Here is a 20931-nt window from a genome sequence, read left to right as displayed (position 1 = left end):
ATTGTGCTGCTAATCTAGTTTTAAACGGTGTTTAATTTTAAGGTGCTATTTTTTCTAAGTGCTATTTTTTTGCCATTCTTACAACACAACTAACATGCTTCATAAACGTGCCATACCCTGAACACAGGTGACGTTGAAATATTACATTTTGAAGACAAACTTATTTTAATGTAAAACACGAGAAAGATTTACTTTATAATCAAACGTTTTGTAAAAAAAAGTAAGAGTCGGATATAATATGCGCAACGCGTTTTGCCATAGTCATGGGTAGAGGTTCTCAAACTGTGCGTCGCAACGCGCTGTGTGTCGTTTTAATTTTAAGCATCGCACAATTGCGTTTCGAATGAAACTCAGTTACGGTAATAAAATGTTTAAAAAATATTAATATTATCTCCTGATATATGTATTAAAAACATTTTTACTAAAAACTACAGTGATTGATATTGATTTTTTGTTACAAACAAACAAACAAATAAACAAAATTAGTAAGTTCCTATTGCTGGGTGGGTTGAAAGATTTAAAAAAAGTTTCCAAATATGTCGAAGAAAAATAGTTTGAGAATCACTGACATGGCTCATGAGTTTTTTGACTTACGAAATGCAAATGTAAAGCTTGTGCAAAACGCAAACTCCTCTTAATTGCGCATTATTTAAATTAATGCGTACTAAAGAAGACAACAAAAAGTTATGTTTATTTCTGTCAGACGTGAAGATTTACGAAACGTTTTACCAAACAAAGAGGAGTCGTCAACAAAAAAGTTTGAAAAAGTTTGTTTGACAAAATAATATCAAAAAAATCCATTGTAATGTCGTACAGGTTTGCTACAAATTGCGATTTTATAGAATACTGAAAGTCTACAACAAATGTGACATGTTACCTGGTGAAAGAATTCGGCGATCTTCATTCATCGACGTTGAATGTGAGTGGACAGGCAAGGTGCAGAAATTAGTAAAAAAGTGAACAAAGGTTAACGGTGCAGCAAGGTGCAGTAAAAGTTGCAATAAGCGTCTTATAAAAGAACACTTAAAGCTGAAAAATCAACGTTCACGCCGAGTCTAGTTTTGCAGCTTACGATAAAGGTTTATCCTAAACGTCATGCACATTAACGACAATCAAGATTCATGGTACAAATTCACAACTATGTAAGCAACTGAAACAAACGTAATCCAACTTCTACAAACTATAGAGTTTTTATTTTTTGTTATTAAATATGGCCATTGGAATCATGGCATCCTCTAACACGGACAATTCGTTTTGCAGTGCTAATTGTAGCAAATTCTATTAATAGCTATTACTTTTAGTGCATAGCAGATTAGGCTACACTCTAGGCAAACTAAACAAACACAAATAGTTACTCTGTGCAGCATGCAAAACACACTCAAGAAAATTGTAACAATACCTTCACAAAATACGCCGTCCCCAAACATCCCTTCTGGGCACTTGGCACAAGTAAAACCATGACCAGGCGCTGGAACATCGAAGCACTCCACACCGGTATAACAAGGCTGACCACGACAACCGTCGACATCCTCGGTACAAAACTGGCCTTCGTAGGCTGATGTACACGTACAAGCGACAAACTACAAAATATGTAAGTTCTCTTTAAATTCACCATAAAATGTAAAACTATAAGTTTCTTTAATGCACTAATAAATGACAAAGTAAGTAAATGTGCATTTCTGCGTAATAATTAATGACAATGGCAAGAAGTACATCGGTAGCCTTCAAGAAACTAACCGAATCAGTCGTTTAAAAAAGCACGACCTCGGCCATACCTGGACCATTGCTTTACCAACTGAATTAAATAGGCTCGGAGTGGAGCAAGTCGGAAACAACCATGACACCATTACCTTGTGCATATTGATAGTACAATAGCAAGCAAGGACGTTTCATAATGCTTAACTTACTGCAATGAAATATACAACGAGACAAACGAATGCAACACTTATTTTGTACAATACAGAAAAAAATTGGTAAATCCGAACTTACGAAAAACCTTCCAGTGTCGATTACAATAGAGTCGTAGTTGCAAAGACCATTGTTATTGCAGCTACAGAGGTGCCACTCTGGGACCCACGATGCACTACCACCTTTTCCATCGGTCACCACGAATTCTATTTCGCTTATGGAAGCCAGAAACTGCAAGAAGTCTCCGGTCGGTGGGACGTAAGTGAACAAACCATCTTTGCAAAGAAAAATAATTTTAGTTTTATTATAGGCAAGCAAAAATCCTCAAAACATTTTAGTTTCAAGAACCATGTATCCTATTTACCTTACCAAGTGTTGGCAAACCCATTTAAGATGCGCCATTTTACTTCTAATTCAGACGCCATACACAAACGTTAACGCCCGGTTAGAAAAGCATTGGAATTTGTGAATATTTGGCAGGTATCAAACCGCTGTATAATAATCATTTGACAAAAAATATTTACGATGTGGACAAAAGTAGACGTTTTATGGAAGGAAAATAACATAAACTTTCCTTACTTTACTGACATTTCTCTTGTATGGATTAATTGAATTATTTATATGGAAATGTAGCAATAATACTTATACAAGCTGTGTTAGCAGTTTAGGTGATGTGTAGCCATATATTATTGAGTTTGGCTATACGAAAAAATTATGGATGAACGGTATAGTTAAAGTTCTGAACCTTTAACTTACTAATCTACAACGTTTATGTGGTATGAGCATTTTTACCGTAATAGTTTAGTGTAATGTTTTTGCTTTTACCATACCAACACTTTTCCGCTCTACTGCTAGTAGATAACCGCAAGGTTATTACATTTTAGTGGGTTCGTTTCCTTTGAAAAGCTAATTTGGACAAACTTTAGTCTTTTATCGAAAGGTATGGTTAATCCTAAATTTCATACTGCGAAAAAGCAGTAAAGTACAAATAAATTGATTTTTTCTAACGTCAAAATTTAATGTAAAACTATTTTTTAATTCGATGACAGTTAACGCCCTTCTTACAAAGTATTTTGTTAAGTGCTGATTTCAGGTACACGACAATAAAATGTGTTCACGGTAACAAAATCGCATTGCCGAACACATTAACAGAAATAAGTCAAGGGTTGTTCACCAACGCAAAAACGATGGTCATTGCCTCATTGTCCTACAATTTCCCGCCAACAATGACGTTATCGAATGTTTGAATCTGTTTAAGAGCCTTATAAGCGAAATGTCGGTTGAGTGCGTTGCGCGCGTTTCAATCGCGTTTGGACGACGGGCTTATACCGAAAACTTGCCGAAGGCTGCAAACAAACTGCCTTTGCAGACCACATGTTTAGACATAAATTTTTGTTGCGCAAGCTTAGCTACAGGGATTCTTCTCCGAATGGAGACCGAACCGAATGGGCGCTACCCGCCGCGTACCGCCTTTTTAACGTTGAGAGAATGGTTTACATCTCGGTCAGTTACATTTTATACTAGATCCTTAAAATTGGAAATAAAATGCTACGATGCTCGACTACTTTCGCTATGGGTCCGATTTGTTTCGGATATTGTTTTTGTCTGTCATGTGACATGATATTGTGATATTTCCAACCAAACATCTGTTTTTTACAGTAAAGCTCCACATAAACTGTATATTTAATTGAAAAGGCCCAAGTTGCGGAACTTTTCACAAAAGTTTATATTAAGAATAAAACTTTAAATAATAAAGTTTATCGATATAAAATATAAAATAAGTAAAAAGTGGCAGCGGAGTTAGTTATTATATTAAAAATTACCTTGTTTCGTTATATTTTCTTATTTATAAGATGTGCAAGCAAAACAGGGTTAAAAATTTGAAATTTTAAAAGTATAACAGGTTTTCAATAATCATTGTGTTAATCGACGTCAACGAAGTGCTTTTTTGTTCGGTACAAGTTTTTGCTTCCCATCGTTTGATAGACATCCCAAAACGTAAACAATTTATTAAGGCAAAGCGAGTTAACATACCATAGGTGTACAATTGTACATATTTATGGGAGGCTAAATCCTTTAAACTACTGACCAAAAGTTGTTACGGCGATGCGCGGCCTTCCGCTTTAATAATTACAAAGAAGAGGACAGGATATACAGAGCTTTACCTAAATAGTACGGAACGAGCCGTTTGGTTGTCAGGGGCAATATGCGTAAACTTGACGAATTAATAGGTTTCACATTGTTGACATCTATTGTTTAAATTTACAAAGTAGAATGTTTGCGGAACTGCAAAATAAGCAGTAAAGCCGGCAAACTTTTAGAAAGCGTGACAAAAACTTGCTCGATCGTACCACATGCGATTAACGCAAAGCGCGTTGGAAACGTGTAATTATCCTCGCAAAACGTCTCAACGTCAATTAGCTGCGGCGTAGAAGCTATACAAATTTACGTAATTTATAATGTCTGCTCGAACTGTTGTACCGCAAAATGTGACTTTGACATTTGTAGATGGATTTTGAACTTGACTTGTCCGCACGATGTCTTATGTGTTTATTGAAAAGTTATTATGAACAGAATTAACCTCTCAGGCCTAGTTTATCATATTATATTGTGGCTTGAACTTCGATTTTGCTTCAGAACGTTTCGAATCTCTTCTAATTTGAACAAATGTTTCAATAGTATTTGCTTTGTCTTTTTGCAGGGAGATTTGCAATTAAACCATTTCTTATTTCGATAACAGGCCTATACAAATGTCTTTGTTATTCGTTTTACCGTTTTATTTATACCGTTTTTCGTTTTACCGTTTTATTTATAGACTGTTGGCGCAACAGTTCTTCTTTGGTATTTTTATATCTGTTTTTTTTTTTTTTATACGCAAAGAATTTAAATAGGTATTTTCAAAAGTTTTGCGTATACCCTGGAAAAAAATCAGTTTACTAGTGACTGACGACGTTTTAGGTCAAGAAAATGATTGCCCTAATGATGTATAAAATATTCAAAACTTAACTCCTAGTTAGACGGCTAAACTTACTTCCATATACTGTAGCGCCATCAACAGGGCTCAACAGGGACATGGTCAGTGGGTCGTTGTCTGGGTCAAACGCCGTCACGTACACTTCAATCATCTCGCCAACCTTAACGTTGATGCTAAGAGGCCCCGTGAAACGAGGATTCTGATTTCCTATATGGAGAACATGAAATATTAGGGCCTCTCAAAGCATATGCCACATTTCTACATAGCAGCAAATCTTTGATGTTAAATAAAATTGTAAATAACATTGCGACGAGGCAAATCAAGCAATATTTTTTAACATTTTTGATAGTCAAGAATGAAGTCGTCTTCTCATTATGGTTTCCAACCACGAGTAAATAAAAAAATAAGGTGAGCTTATTTTACAAAAAACAAACATTGCCTAGATAGATTAAAACAGCGACTTTTAAACAGAAAAAGTTAAACAAAAGCTTATTTAATTTTTTTTATAAATGTCTGGGCAAATCGATATAGAAACACACTACTACACCAAAAACAGCTTACCAGCAACATTGGTGGTTGAGCGTTTTTGACGAAGAGGTTTTGGATAGTTGATAGCGTGGTGTTTAAGCACGTCGCCAAGCTTTCCCTCCTTGTACAGCGCGAGCATTTGCTCTTGCAACTTTTTCTTGTGGTTGTGATCGGTTTCGATGTGCTCCCAACTGTGGTGCCTGTCCATCCTACCCTCGACAGTTGCAATGACATGCCAGTCATCACCCAAACCCTGTCCTGTGTTCGGATCGATCCCTATAACCTCAACTGAGGCACCGACTAAGGACTTGCTTGAGGGAAGAGCCAATGTCCCAAACAGAATAAATCCGAGAAAGTGCAATAATCCAGGTTTCCACCTGCATCTCTTCAGGAACGCTGCATCTGGTTTGGGATGCATGCTTTCCACGCAAAATTTCCACTCTCTTGATCTCGCTCTAGTTCGATTTTATTTCAATAGCTCACTTTGTAAAGAAAATACGTACAGAAAAAGTAATAATATTTTCAGGATTCTGTAAACAGAAACACAACCTTGATAGTTATTGACTCCTAACTTATAAAGAAATAACTTTAATTGATTTTTAAGTAATATATCTTTTTGTATACATTACGGGAAGCTACCAAATTTCTAAAGCTCCTGAACAAAATAAAAGCCTTGGCTAGCCGGTTAATTTTGGGTTGGTTAGCAAGTACAGTGATCCGCAACATTTCTACCATCTGTAGCAAAATCCTTCTGGCTGAAGACAGGAGATATCATCTCGCCTATGCCAATGGGTCTGCAAATGACTTAAGCTATCACCAAACTGAAAAAGAAAGAATAGCCCGGGGCGTTACTCCGCCGATGACAGCGTTTAAGAACGCCCATTGCTTCACTACCGGCATGCCGGCTCTCACATCACTCAATAATAGCGTCCTATTCATATCGTCCATTTATTTACACTAAAAGCGTTTACTCAGGTTGTACAAAGACTATATTTAAGCATTGTTTTTAACGAAAAGTTGAACAAAACTATTTCAACAGAGGAATATTACGCAATATCTGTACCTCTGGAACTACTGAAATAATATTAAAAATAAATAGCGCAGAGCGATGTTATTGGACTGACGGTTGATGTCTGATGCAATTTTCCTAATAAGTAGTCGTGACGCGCATAATGAAATTATCCGTTGTTGGCTGTATTGTCGAAATTGGTAAGTTACTTAGATTACTCCATCGGAAATTGCTTTTTTTTTCGTGGCTTCAACAATAGGATTTTTTAATGCGCGTAGTCAGCCTACACCAGGTGCGGATCCAGGAATTTTGTTTAGGGGACATGGAATTTTAAGGAATCACGTCACAAAGTTACGTCATAACGTGACATAATAAAACAAAGAAAAATGCGTGTAGTTGGTTTAAATTGGCTAAACATTTTTATTTTAAGGACGTGAGACGCATATTATATATACAACGGGATTTATAGTCTAATTTATCAGAAATTAAACATTTTTGAAATTGTCATACCGGCGCAATAACATTCCAAAGTATGCAAAGCGCCATGGGGCTGATTATATTTTTTTTAAACTATCAAAAACACTGAAAAGAGAATCCTGCGGTAATTGGAAAAGTAAAATTTCAACAACAAAAATAGATTGGACATGACCTACAAGATGTATACTTTGTGCGCGATCTGCGTTAGATTGCAGTTGGCCTCCGACGTCAAGCCTTTATATACGTTTCCATTTATAGTCCGTTGCCAGAAGGTATTGCTGATCGAGAAGCTTCGGCTTGGCGTCACAATCCTGAAGGAAGACGATGTAAACTCTAAATGTCAAATATCGCATAACAAGATCAGCGACCGTTCAACGTGATTTCATTCCCGGCCTTATCTCACATGTCCTTTAACAAATGTGCATAAGCGAAAATAAAGTTAGGCAGACGGTAGTAGCATTTGTAGTGCTAAAAGCAACAAAACCTTTTTTTACGATTCAGATGTACAAAACGACGTTAAAAAAAAAGTACAAATATGTTATCACTCGGGAATAACTGAAAAAGTCGTTATTGCTATTCATCTTTTAGTAAAAGTGTGAATACCCCGAGGGGTGTCGCTGTTTCCCTGTAACGCAGCGTAGCACTCGTCTGGGAAGAAATATTTAGAGATTAAGGCCTTGTTATGACTCGCAACAAGCTTTGTAGGATGGCGTCCAGCCGTTTAGTATACAGATAGCATCTCTTGGCTCATAAATGCTGTGAACCTATTTTCGCTCTACAAATTTAAAAGTTGTATTTGGTGCTTGTAATTATAAAGTTAAGGTGTGTTTTCTTTTCCTAATACCAGTACTCTTTATTTGACGATTTCTATATAATTTTTTTATCCAACTTACTCTAATGAATTGTGTGTTTTTAAATACAAATTGCTAAAAATATTATTGTTTTTTTAATTTTTACTAAACGTTGCCTGCAGTATAGAATTAAATTTGTCTTTAACACGGTGGGAAATTTGCTACGTTGTTGCTCAAACTTTCAGCGGTTGCCCCGAAACATGCGTTATACAATACAACAAAACCAAAGCATCAACTGTCGGAACATCAAACTAAGCACAACAGTTATTAGTTGACAGCAAAGCCGAGGGACATCCACAAATTCCTTTTCCCATTAATTGCGCTTACTAAACTTGGTACAGACAATGCCTTTATACAAACCAAAAGTCGCGACTCCGCAAAATGTTTTGTTAATGGCGCCGCGACAAAAGGCAGAAGCCATAAGCGTTTCCGAAGCCATTCACCGATTGAGCCCAGTTGATAAAGTAGACCGAGCAGACAAAATGAAATTTGGAAAACCTTTAGGCGTCTGCGAAGTCTTGCAGAATTAATGTTGGCTAAAAAGTAAAAAAAGTCTTGCGCACATCGGTCGTTACAATAATTTCCATATTGCAAATGACGTTTGATTCGAAAAACTTCGACCGGATTTTCAGAGTCAACGTTGGCTTGGAAAAGATGCTCAGCAGGGAATTTGAGCGTTTGGAGAAGAGACGGAAAGTCACCACTGCCCGCATGCGGAGGTTGTTGGACAACATTAAGGACGAAATCAAGAAAGATAAGGACGAGAAATTCAACTGGAAAATCGAGGACGATCTGGTACATAAGGAAATCGCAACCTTAAGTAAATAACCGTTTGATTATGCTTACTGTACGGTAATTTTTAAACAGATGCGGACTGAATTTTTGCGATAATTTGTAGGGCAAAACACCATATTTATGAGATATTGGTGTCGAGCTTTTATCTCTGAAAATACCTTATGCTTAAAATAACACATAATAATCATTAAGAAAGCAAAAAAAAAAGTTGTGCGAAAGTATTCTGTGTGTAACTTGCTTTGTATAAACGACGAACAGAGTTAGATATTTCCTTCTAAAATAGATCTTTCTATTTCAAATAACCTTGGTGGTTTAAACATTTCGCAAAGTCGCACTATAATATATACATTGCGTGGCATTGATAACACATATTTGTTTGGAAATGTTACAAGAAACCGTTGTATGATTTGTAGTTCGACTGATGGACGACATAACAAACTGTAACAAGCGAGAAAAGGAGGCAAACGTTTTGGCGACAGTGATGAAAAGCCAAGCAAGGCACGTGAACAAACGCGCAGAAAAATGTGACGTGGACACCGACTCCGTGACCTCCTCTTGCAGCAAAGGATCAGCGGAATCGAGCGGGGCCAGTTCCAACAACGGCGGGTCCCTTAAAGGGATATTTTGGGCGGCAAACGAAACAACGTCGGTCCGTGCGTCATCGCGTTCCGGCAATGGCACCGCATCAAGTGTGCCGCCCGCAAAGCGATTGGATAAGTCCGACCGATTCAGCAACAATGCCGCCAGTATACACTCGGCGCCACACACAAAGCTGCCAGAATACCTTGTTGACAGCCGCAACTCTCTAACGGAAGGATCCGCCAATCGATTAAGTCTTTACGACATAGACGGAGTGCCATGCAGAAACAAGTTTTCTAACCGCTCGCCTGTATGTGAGATCTTGAGAAACGGCTCAGATTTTAATGATCAGATTGCCAGTTTATCCGCTCAGAAAATCAACATGACGTCATTCTATGATAAGTGGGCAAATCGGTCAGATGAACGAATTATTTCTGTGTCTCAGCCGGGTGGTTTACTAACACAGAGCCAGCAAAGGCCCCGTTCATCTTGGAAAATAGCAAGACCCTCTGTTGAGACTGGATTTACTTCGAATCGCAACGTTAAATCGGCGATGTCCGTCTTGCCTGAAAGGCGAGCCGCTACACCTGGGATTTCGCCTCAACTGCCATTTGCTAACTTTTTGTCGCAAAATGGTTTAAAAACACAACGGTAGGCTAAGTGCTTAAACATAAATTTACCGCGCACGCTTTGTGTACAAAGTAAGAGACTGCCATACGTAGCCTTTTGAACTTCGCATATCAACTATTTTTCAGATCAATAAAAAACATTTTTTAGCAAATATATTCCTAAAAAGAAAGAAAAATTGTTCATAACACCGAAACATAACATAGAATAAATTGTCAGCGGGGTTCTGGTTAATATCATAATAATTTGTTTGAAACATAAATTAATTTACACAATTTTTGGGACGTTTCTTTTTGTGATTTGATTACTTATCTTTTGGATTCTTAAAAAAAAAAGGAAAATAAAAGTTTTATCAACCCTTCCGCTTTCTTTTTAATTTGCACAAATTATAGTAAATCTGTATTACAGTTGATAATGTTTCCTGGTGCAGAATTCGTCCAGTAACTGCCTATCCACATCGCAGCCAGCCCAGAGCACAGACGACCAGCTTTAGCAGCCGACCGACCACCGCTGCCAAAGGACAAATGTTTCGATCACAGTCATCTTTGCTCGCAGGTAGTGAAAATATGGGTGAAGCCGACCTCCTAAGACACGGATGTCTAACCCGCTTATTTTTTCTCTAAGAGTATAATTAAACCTAATATCGCAGTTCAACATCCATCAAACACTTGGCCACCCATTATTGTTAAGCAAGGTGCGTGTTTTTGCGGACCATTTAAAGGAAATATATCACCCCAAAGGTGTTGTATTATGGCATGACATGTCATGTAAACTCAATTTTTCGGGCTTCGCGCGATAATGGCACGAATTCATTCTTGAAGACTTATGACGTCACCGTCATAAAAATAAATAAAAAATAAACTTCTGTACGTTTTTCTGTACATTTCGGTACGAGTTGCAACAATACATGTGGTTTGTCTAAAAGGCGCTGCCTTTTCTTATATCAATTTCAATGTAGACCAGTTAAAATAATGAACCAGTCTTTTTAACTTTTAAGGTCACAAAATAGACCTTAAATATAATTTAATTACAGAAACCAAAAAATAATGAACTACTGTTTTTAAGCTAAAAATACCGCTTTTTAAAAAAGTTTTTTATTTTGATCAACTTTGTGTACGCAGAATTTGAGTGAAACCAAACAGGGTTGTTGGCTTTAGGCATTAAGTAAAGAATTTTGTTTCTTATAATGAAAAGGCAATTGGCCTAACTAATTGTTCGCAATTTTTAAATCATATTTTTTGGCGAGTCTCAATGTAAGGTACATAAATTTATATGCCCTACGGTTGTTGATAAAATATTAATATTATTTGCGGTTGTCTGTCGATTTCAATTACATACTAATGTAGATTCGATGTTCTAAAAACATATGCACGGATCTGCCCCCTATATTATTTTTAAATTTGGTATTTAATTAGTTTCATCCGATCGATCTAACCAAAAGACCGCAGAAAACAACTTGTTTTTACGTTGTCAGAAAATTGTGCAGTATAGCTGTCGCTTCATACTTATAAACATCTGCGCGTGAATGCTATGAATCACCACTCAGCAAGAAACTCAATCGTTTTTGCTAAAGGTCAAAGCAACACAGGAGGAGCCAAGCGACAAGTGCATGACTCAGGGCGAAATATCCATCAGCGAGAAGCTTCTGGCGTCAGGCAAACTCCAGCAAGACGAGCTATCTCGTCGTACGGAAGGCATAGGGCCAAGCACAGAAGTGCGAACCGCCTTTCGGCCACCGACCACGAGTCGAAGCTGCTCGAGAGCGACTACAAAATGCAGTTGCGCATGCGCAGGCAACAGACTGAGAACGCGGAAGTGGCGCGCCGGGTGTGGGCATTCATCGGAAGGAAGCCGCTCAGCGTTTCTCCCTGCCCAGTCTACACCAAAGCACACTGATTTTACTTCTTACTGAGTAAAACTATAGGGCATTACGTAGAAACTTTCTTCTTTTGGTGCGTACATTGTACAAATTATTCTGCTGAAATTTGGCTTTTAGACATTCCAAACCCGGGCAACATGTTGGCTGTCTGAATATATATCGCATTTAATGCTTATTACCTTACGTAGAAACTTTCTTCTTTTGGTGCGTACATTGAACAAATTGTTCTGTTTACATGACATCTTACATATATACGAACTTAGACATTTATACGAACTTAGACTTTTAATGTTTTTTACAACGATCGATGTTTTGATCCGTGCCAAAAAAGCGTTAAATAATAAGATAAGATATAAAAAAAAATTCAAAAATGGGATAAAATATTGGGGATCACGGATTCTGTGCTGTCGTCAATTACCTTGTATATAAGAAAAGTATATTTTATCAATTTTTTTTTGTCCAAAAGTACCTACTTTATAACCTCCACAATGCGATGTCAAAAATATGCCAGTGACGCATGTATGCACATTCGCATTAAGTAATAAAGGAAACGTTGGGCGCGACGGAATACCTGCAACTGGCGAAATAAACATCATCGTATAAAACACATGTAATTTTTAGGTAAAAATGACACAATAAATTTTAAAACACAGCAGTTCTTTGGGTGTTTTTGTTGGCGTTGCCCGACTTTGCTCTTGCTTCGGCCATTCTCTGCTGTCCGGCCTCCAGCTGACACCAGCGTGTCTTTTCAAGGTTTTTCTTTTCACTGGAGCAAACCATATATTGTAAATAAACCTAGTTTAAACCGTTTAACTTGAGGGATATGTCTGGTAATGTATTTAACTATTTAATAATACGCACATCTTTAAAATTCAATGAAAACCTAATGCAGTGGTTCCCAACCTTTTTTGCTACATTCCTCCCTTTGCTCATTTTTGAACTATTCATTCCTCCCCATAAGACGAAAAACAAATATAACGCAAAAAATTGTGACAATTTGAAATATCAATTTATTGCACATTACAACTCAATGGGAAATTTGCTCTTGTCTGCGCCCTAAAAGTAGTTGTATACGCGGCAACGCAAGTCATCCTCAACACCAAGTTTATTATTTGGTTTGCTCTTAATCTGTTCCAAATGTGAACCGGATCTAAATTATAATGGACGGTGTTCATAAAGTATAACTAACAATTTACCATATAATGTGCTTATTCGGTAAGAATTAAAATTTGTACCAACAGTCTAAATTAGTGGTTCTCAACCTTTTTTAGCTTACGGACCGGTAAAATTTCAAAAAAAGTTTTGCGGACCGGTGGACCTTCAAAAATCAAAATCAACTCAAAATGTAATTACGACAAAAGTATATGCAACTTAAAGCAAATAAGGGAAACGTCCGCGGACCGGCGGTTGAGAACCACTGGTCTAAATGCGTCTACAATTGTATGATTAGGCTTAAATCTACCAGGTTATTTTAAGGGCAACATGTTAATTTGTAATTTAAAGGTGCTCCATAGATAGCCAACCTACAATGAGGAATTTATAAACTCAAACTGTTGATTGATTTCGATTGCTCATGTGTGTCATCGTGAATAATGTGAGAACCACTGATTAGACCAAAAAATGTAATTTAAATAGGTCAGTTATTGTCCCGTTTTCATTCCTAATAAGGATATGTAAAACAGAAAAAGATAGTTGAAAAAACACTGGCCTAGCCCATGAGACGAATAAATACTGACATGCCTATATTTTACATGATGGGAAGTTATCTGTGGCCAACATAATGGACATCCCTAACGTATATACAAAAATATTCTAAACACATTTCCAATGTAAATTTTTTTTACTGTATTTATGAAATTCCTCCCCTAAACTCATAAAATTCCTCCCCGGTTGGGAACCACTGACTTAATGGAATATTTGCCAGCCAATATACCATTACGAGTTACGAGTTACGACAATGCCATTCAGGGATTTTCACATAAAACGTTTTAATCAAAATACTTTTAAGATTTCCATTATAGGGATGTTTGTATTACAATTCAAATAATTTGAAATACATTAAATGCAGTTGACTCAGACTAACCAATCGTTTTCCTTTTTTATCTAAAAAGCGGAAATTGGTTATTAATATGATCTTTGACAGGGTTTGTAAACCTATGGCTCGGGAACCAGATATTCCTTTTTAGACGGCAGTATCTGACTTCCAGATAAATCTAAGCTTGCATTTATTAGCATGATTTTTACCAATAGAACATTTTTCTTTCTTACAACTTTTGCCAAAGCTTTTTTTCCATTCATAACAATCGTGCAAAAAAAAGCTAGACATTATAAGGTTGCTTGAAAGAATTTCTGTTAATCTATTCTAGTTGTTTTCGAAAAATTTGCTTATTGTGCGAAACAGGGCTAGTGTTTTTACGTGCTCAAATCGAACACGATACTATATGACTCTCATAAAAATGTATTTAAATTTGCTTTCTTTGCTCTCTAGCCAAAATGGTTCCCAGTCCCTGCTGTATGACGTTCTTCTGCTCGGACACATATAAGGTAATTAACATACCGAATGAGACTTTTGGTCCTTAACGCCGACTTTTTGTTGGGTTTCACGGTCATTTCCTCAGCCCTGCGGAGCCTTTCTTCTCTTTTTCTTTGCAGTTCTTCCTGCATTCTTTGAAGGGACTTATCTTGCTTTAGTTTATCCTGTTGTTCTTTAACAACACGCCGTTGCTCCTCGGCCCTGGTAAGCGAGGAAATAATTTTATTTTGTTTTTAAACGGCTGAGGTCGCCGCATCGGGTGTTTCGTAATTGGCGGCCATCTGTGCAGGCAAATAAAGCTTTCACTCGTGTTACAACTAAAAAAATGTTGAAACTGGGTTACTTACGCCAAAATGAGACATTTAATTTTAATCAATGTCTTTTGAAGTATGTAAATTGTAAAATACTTTTTGATCATGAATCAAGAGAAATAAGTTAAAATTCTACTCTTATTACTTCGCTAAACAACAACAAAAATTGAGGCTCTTTCGTTTTGAAACCTAGAAAGTAACGCAAAAAAATAAACAAAAAGGTAACGTCTACAAATTATGCTCATTAGAATCCTAACGCACCGCGCAATATTTGGGTTAGGATGCAGGTTAGGGTTTGGGTGGGTCAAGCATTATTATTATTATTATTATTGTTATTATTAATAATAAATATAAAAGTGCTTCACCCTTCCTAACCAAAGCCCCAACCCAAATATTGTGCGTCAAGCATAATTTGTAGACGGTACTATTTTATTTTCTAATTTTTTGTTTTTTTACGTATTAAATTGAAAGAGCCACCGGAAATCTTACTTCATTGACGAGGCTTTGCTGAGCTCGTTTCGATGCGTGGAGATGCGGGCGAGTGTCTCCATGAGCAGGTCGTTCTTGGCTTGCTTCTCGCGGAGGATGCCGTCCCGCCGCTCCTCCTCCTGCTGCTTCTCAGCGTCCCGGAGTAGGCTCAGCCTCTCGCGGAGCTCGGTGATGGACATCTCGGAGAGGAGCGCGTGTCCGGCCGTCGACGTCATATCGACCAGCTTGTTTCTGTTTCAAATAGTGGGTGAAAATACTTTAAACCAGTGCTTCCCAACCAGTGGGTCGCGAAACTATTTCAGGTGGGTCGCGAAGTATTTCTAAATCCTACAGTTTTCTATTAGATCGGGAAATTACTGCATTTGGACACTCTTATGCTATTCGTTGCGTGTGAGCTTGACTCGAATCAAGCCTCGACTTAAATTGATAATATCCAAGACGCAATGTCTCAATAATATTAGTTTGTAATGCGTATGCAAGTCTAGAATGCTTGTGTATGCCTATTGGTAATACAAATACTATATTTTCTGAAATTACAAAAAGTTTCGCGGCACACTTGACAATCTCTCGAGGCACACTAGTTTGGGCATCACTGCCTTTAAGGGTGCGTAAAATGGCCAATGCTAAAGCCTAGTCCCGTCTAGGAATGTTTTATGTTTTTGAATTCAATTCATATAGTAGGTGACAGCATCAATACTTTGTCCTTTTTTATATTATTCACGACGTTTTATCAGTCATACAGTAATTAAAGGGTAATAAAAAAACTTTCTGAGCACTATAGCCAATTAGGCTCACTGACATGGTTACCTTAGGTTTGTACATTATAAATAAAACTAGTTGTTTATTTAGCCTATTTTTTTCTTTGCTCACATTTTCGTATATCAGTGACTACAATTGTTAACCGTGACAAAATTTCGAAATCACAGTCGATTTATAAAGCATCTCTCCCGAGCGTTAAGTATATTGTGTACTATTGTGCGCGAAATAAAATAGATGATTGTACACTGGATGCTCTTAACCAATCGGCAATACTGCACGTCTGTTTTGTTTTTTTTTGCTTTAAAATTTACAATCCTAAACAGGCAACACAATAATTTGATAAAAACAAACTAAGCAAGTGATTTGTTGAGCTAACTATTAGGGACTTGAGGAGCAGGACACTAAGAATGTAAGCACCATTTTTTTAATTATTTGAAAGAAAAGTTAATTTAAGCAGATTTTATAAAACACATTATGTAATTATTACTGTTCATTTATGCAACCTACCGCATTATGGGTATTGACTCCATGGCTCGGATTTCCTGAATGAGTTTTGTTTTTCGTCTCATTTCTTCCTCTGCGTCTTCCAATGCCTTTTTCATCATCTCACGGCTTTCAGCATTAACTTCTTGAACTATAAGAATTGTTTAATATTTTACCATAAATATAAATAACAGAACAAAACTTGGCAGTTTAATCTGTAGCCTAGGTGATTAGCAAAACTGATTCTTAACATATGAAGGTAACATTGCATCTAGTTTAATATGTTTTCATATAAACAAACATAATATACAATACATTAATTTGATTTTTATATTGATTAGTTTTACAAACAACAAGAGTTAAAGTAAAAAAATCAACTAACGAAACAGCTAAAGGCCCAGTAAAACAATGGACTTTTTAAGAATTTTTATTTATTATGTAAAAAAAGGTATAATTGGTAATTTGATGTTTTTAAAATGCAGATCAGAATAACCAAACTTTGGGTTATATATTTCTTGCTTTACAATAGCTGAATGTATGGAACGCAATAAGAGACATTCTGCAGTCGTATAGTTAATGTATTGCAATGTAATTAGATACCTATTTTTCTCTTGTACTCTCGGAGTTGAACTTTAGCATCCTGAGCATTTTGGTGTCCTTGGATAATTTGTTCGACCAACGTCCTCATTTGTTTCTCCTCGTCTAAGCGCAATGTCAAGTACTCCTGCATCATTTGGGCTGTTTCCAGTTTAAAATTAAATACCTAATTGAGAAGAAAAAAATGTAAAACTGATGATGCTTATAGTATACGCTATGCATGCAATAGTCATTTAAACAAACCACAAAACAATAAAGGCTTTTTTTCTCCATGACAAAATCGAGATCAGTCAACAGACTTATATTTTCAACAATAAGGATTTACAAAGAAAATTAGCACATCTTTAAAACCTTTTACATACCTACTTAACCTTTCTTTTTGTTGACATGTTTATCACAAATTAAGGTAATACCTATTTAAACCATTTCTAATTAAGTATACCAAGTCACCTTTTCTTGATTTTGCTTGACTTGGTTTTGCCTAGCTAGAATTGCTTCTTCATGACTAAGTTTACCCATCACTTTTTTTTGTTCAGCTTCAGCGATCAGTTCATCTTTGTCTTTTTGCTGCATGTTTTTTTGCCATTCAAGGAATTCCGAAGCATCTTTGGCTCCATTAAGCAAACTTTCTAATCTACATCCAACACAGAACAATAAATGTAAGTACAGCATCAAACAATAATGTTTACCCTGTTTATGTTTATGCAAATGACATTGCATAGGTAGAAAAAGCTCTATAGACTGAACTGCAACTTAGTTAAACTGTGTGTTTTTAATATTCCAGACAAAGTATAAAACTTATATTTTACTTTATGTGTGTCTTTAATTTGCTTTTCCTAAATGTATTTTTTTTTAATTTATAATGTAAGACAGTTAACAAAGCTTTTGTGCATGTAAAATTCAAATATATACTTTTGTAATTCAGCTTTTTCTTTCCTTTGGAACAAAGAACCTTCTCTAAGGATGGCAGCAGCATTCATTTTTATTGGTCGGTTTTCGCTCTGCAACCATACATTATTGGAAATGTTAAATATATTAATAGACACTTAATTTTTTAAAAACATCCTCTTACAATGCGCTGGGGTACAGGCCGAGTATGTCTCTTGTTAAAATTCAGCTTTTGTCCCTCATCCTGAACTATTTGTTGTATTATGGCCTATAAAACAAATTTATAAAACAACATGTAACTCAAAATTTAGTGCATGAAGCTTTAAAGTACCACCTACTTTGGTTTTTAATGACTTCTGAGGGTTAGCACACTGAAATTGATTTTCAGTGGCATCAAATAGTTTTTCTGTTGCTGTTACTTGATTTTCTTCCCTTGCAACACGTAAAATGGCAACTTCTTTTGGTTCCCTAAAAACAGTAGGGCTTAACAATCATTAGGAATATAAATAAAGGATAAAACACTTCATGAATAAATTACACAAAAAAAAAAATTAAATCATTCATGGGTTCAAAGGTCACTCTTTGTGGTTACACTGTTTTGACAAAACTTATCAATTTACCTCAGTTTTTAAAACTATAAGCTATTAGATAAAAAATTATAAACTTAGAGTAAATGTTTTTTTTAACTTATGCCATTTTAAGACATAACATTTCACTATATGCCACAAAGCCCAAATGTACACTGACTTGTATATGTAGTTGGGAACTGGCTTATGCTTGGCCAGGGTAGGAATCTTCTCTGGTAAAGGTATAGATCTTGGCTTTGGTTTGGTTAAATTAAAAGACACTGGGCGCGTTGCAGACTTTGGAGGTTTCTTTTTAGAAATTTTATTGTTGATTATGTCTTCCAGCTGTAAAACAATAACATCCAAATCTGACTTCCACCTAAAAAAATTAATTGAAGTTTGTAAAGGGTAATAATTTAAAAATTACTATGTTAATCAGAATTTAAACGTTACACATTTACCTCAAAATGCTTTGCATTAATTCTTCATCAACAAAAATTCTGTCATATTGTTTGCACCATTCATCACGAATCCAAGTGCATAAATTTTTTTCACACAGAAAAAATTGTAGAAATCTGAAATACAAATAATTTATTTTTTGTTACAAAACGTTGCAATAGTCACTTGAAGAACAAAAATTAATACTAAGTGCTCCGATATACAAAGCTGATACTATATCTTTATACTACGCCGTTATTTGTCTAGACCAGGATCAGCAAAGGCATATACGTTATGTATAGTCCAATAGTTTTAATTTATGGTTTGCATGAGCGCAAAAAAAGGATTTTAAGACAGACCTGGCTAGTGGCTGTGCAGTTGTTTTTTTACTTTCACTGTTGGCACTGTCACATAATATTTTTGTCAATGTTTATTCAAATGTCATGTATGTGAGCTTAGTAAAATGTTGTGCTGACTTGATAAGGCCTTGTACCTGTTATTCTAGGTTTGCTATAGAGTGACCATATTTATTTTGCTGTGAGACTTCGGCAACTGGATTTATTGTAGTTTTTTAAATTACTAAATAAAGTTAATGCTTTTCAGAGTTTCTAAATCAAATTAGAACCAAGCCTTTTAGTTTTTTAAATTAAATTAGAATTAACAAATTCTTCAAAATCAAAATTTAAACTAGAATTATATTTAATTATTTACAATCAACTTAATTTGAATCGCAATTTATTAGAATAAAAATGTGAATCGTAAATATATATATATTTTTTTTTTTTTATTTGTGGCTAATCTTTCGTCAGCATTTTATCTTACTAACATTTACAAAACTTTACTATTTTTGGTCGCACCAATTAATAGTATTTGTGGAGCCTGACCCAGACAACCAAATATTCCAAATCTTTATAAAAAAATATTGAAAAGGTTTACTAGAACTTAGGGCACATCATCTAAACATATACCTGAACATTTTGTTTACATTTTGGGAACTGACAAACTTCTGAAAGTGGGAAATGCCCAACTCATCTAATCGAAACATTAGAAGATAACACAGCACAAAATACAGACTGGAATCATCGCGAAGGGAAGTTTTACCTTGAAGAGAAGAAATAAAACATCTTTGGAACTGGCATGTACATCAAAATTAATCAGTCAACAAGGTTTAACACTAAACCACAAAGCTGTTTAGTAGACATATATTGTTGTAGAATAAAAACACTTAGGAAGAGGCTATTAACATGGAGATCAAAGTACTGTAGTTTAAATCGACAGATAATCGCTAAACAAAAGTGATCCGGTCAAATAGGCACCTCCTGAGGCAATTTACCTAGTTAACAAAGTAATTCAAATCAATTCAAAAATTAAAACTCATAAAATTAAATCTAATACTACCACCACCCAATCGCTAAACCCCACCCTAACCAAAAAATTAAAAAATAATCACGTATTGGTTCAAGCACAAATTACCTATCTGGTAAAATAGCCACTTCAAAACACTAATCACTTACCATCAGAAGCAAAATAAGCATCTATCACAACCGCCAAAAGCTTGTGATATTGTACACACCCGGAGAACACTTCAACAATAAAAGTATGGTCTCCATCATCTAAATTCTATAATTAAACATTCCAATAAGAGTTAGTTTCATAATTTCAAAACATTACAAAAGTAAAACATACTTGCTGTTTCTTTAAATATATCTTTATGTATTCCTCAACACTTTGGTTTTGTTTATTAAAAGTTTTAAGTGCTTGTACACATAATTCTAGAAGTTCCTTGTACAGCAGCATTGTTTATGCCATCCAAGCTTTTTAATGATCAACGATAGAACCATGCAACACAATGTAACTATATATTACTTAAATAGATAATATCGTAGGTATATGTTAGTTTTTGAACACAAGCTAGGTTGCTTTAAAGAAAATCGTATATCTGTTTTAGGTCTGTTCGAAATATGTACAATTGGTAAACGTTTGTTAGTATTCAAATTCTAATATAACTTATTTTTATTGAAGATTCTGCAGCACAGTTAATTTAGTTAAATTAACTCTGCAATTAAAATGTTCTGCTGCCCCGGATATTTTGTTAACTTCGGGTTGCTATTTTGGAATTTAGTTGCTATGGATGACGTCATTTATTTAACAACAATAATTGTTATTTCACCAAAGAGATTGGTTAACATTTTTTTGGTTACATGCATATATAGGGTAAAAACTGTTTATACTATATGAAA

The 20931-nt window shown here is 35.6% G+C and overlaps 3 protein-coding genes across 3 annotated transcripts in view; 1 reads left to right on the top strand and 2 right to left on the bottom strand.

Moving 5' to 3' along the window:
- Positions 1-5935, bottom strand: part of LOC146163903 (uncharacterized) — an 87380-nt gene extending 81445 nt beyond the window's left edge. The window contains exons 1-5 of the mRNA XM_083380627.1: positions 5444-5935; positions 4940-5089; positions 1990-2183; positions 1400-1580; positions 878-898 (exon numbers count right to left, since the gene is read on the bottom strand). Coding sequence (XP_083236753.1) covers positions 878-898; positions 1400-1580; positions 1990-2183; positions 4940-5089; positions 5444-5828 — 931 coding nt within the window. The 5' untranslated portion in view covers positions 5829-5935. The remainder of the gene's footprint in view (positions 1-877; positions 899-1399; positions 1581-1989; positions 2184-4939; positions 5090-5443) is intronic.
- Positions 5936-8229: 2294 nt separating this feature from the next.
- LOC146163902 (uncharacterized) lies at positions 8230-12190 on the top strand. Its single transcript, XM_083380626.1, has 4 exons — positions 8230-8567; positions 8956-9772; positions 10179-10303; positions 11322-12190. The coding sequence occupies exons 1-4, from the start codon at positions 8342-8344 to the stop codon at positions 11642-11644; spliced, it is 1491 nt and encodes a 496-aa protein (XP_083236752.1). The 5' UTR covers positions 8230-8341; the 3' UTR covers positions 11645-12190.
- On the bottom strand, positions 11900-20595 carry LOC146163901 (cilia- and flagella-associated protein 99-like). Its single transcript, XM_083381871.1, has 14 exons — positions 20378-20595; positions 20206-20311; positions 19660-19792; positions 18715-18828; positions 18435-18632; positions 18026-18155; positions 17872-17955; positions 17712-17800; positions 17250-17433; positions 16803-16965; positions 16227-16353; positions 14961-15191; positions 14185-14361; positions 11900-12393 (listed from the first exon to the last, which is right to left on the bottom strand). Exons 1-14 carry the CDS (start codon positions 20486-20488, stop codon positions 12270-12272), a joined length of 1971 nt encoding a protein of 656 aa, XP_083237997.1. The 5' UTR covers positions 20489-20595; the 3' UTR covers positions 11900-12269.
- Positions 20596-20931: the final 336 nt, after the last annotated feature.

Source organism: Ascidiella aspersa, chromosome 2 (assembly GCF_963924565.1).
Source record: "Ascidiella aspersa chromosome 2, kaAscAspe10.2, whole genome shotgun sequence".
NCBI lineage: Eukaryota > Metazoa > Chordata > Ascidiacea > Phlebobranchia > Ascidiidae > Ascidiella > Ascidiella aspersa.
The sequence above is the reverse complement of the archived record's forward strand: the minus strand, read 5'-3'. Positions and strand labels throughout refer to the sequence as shown.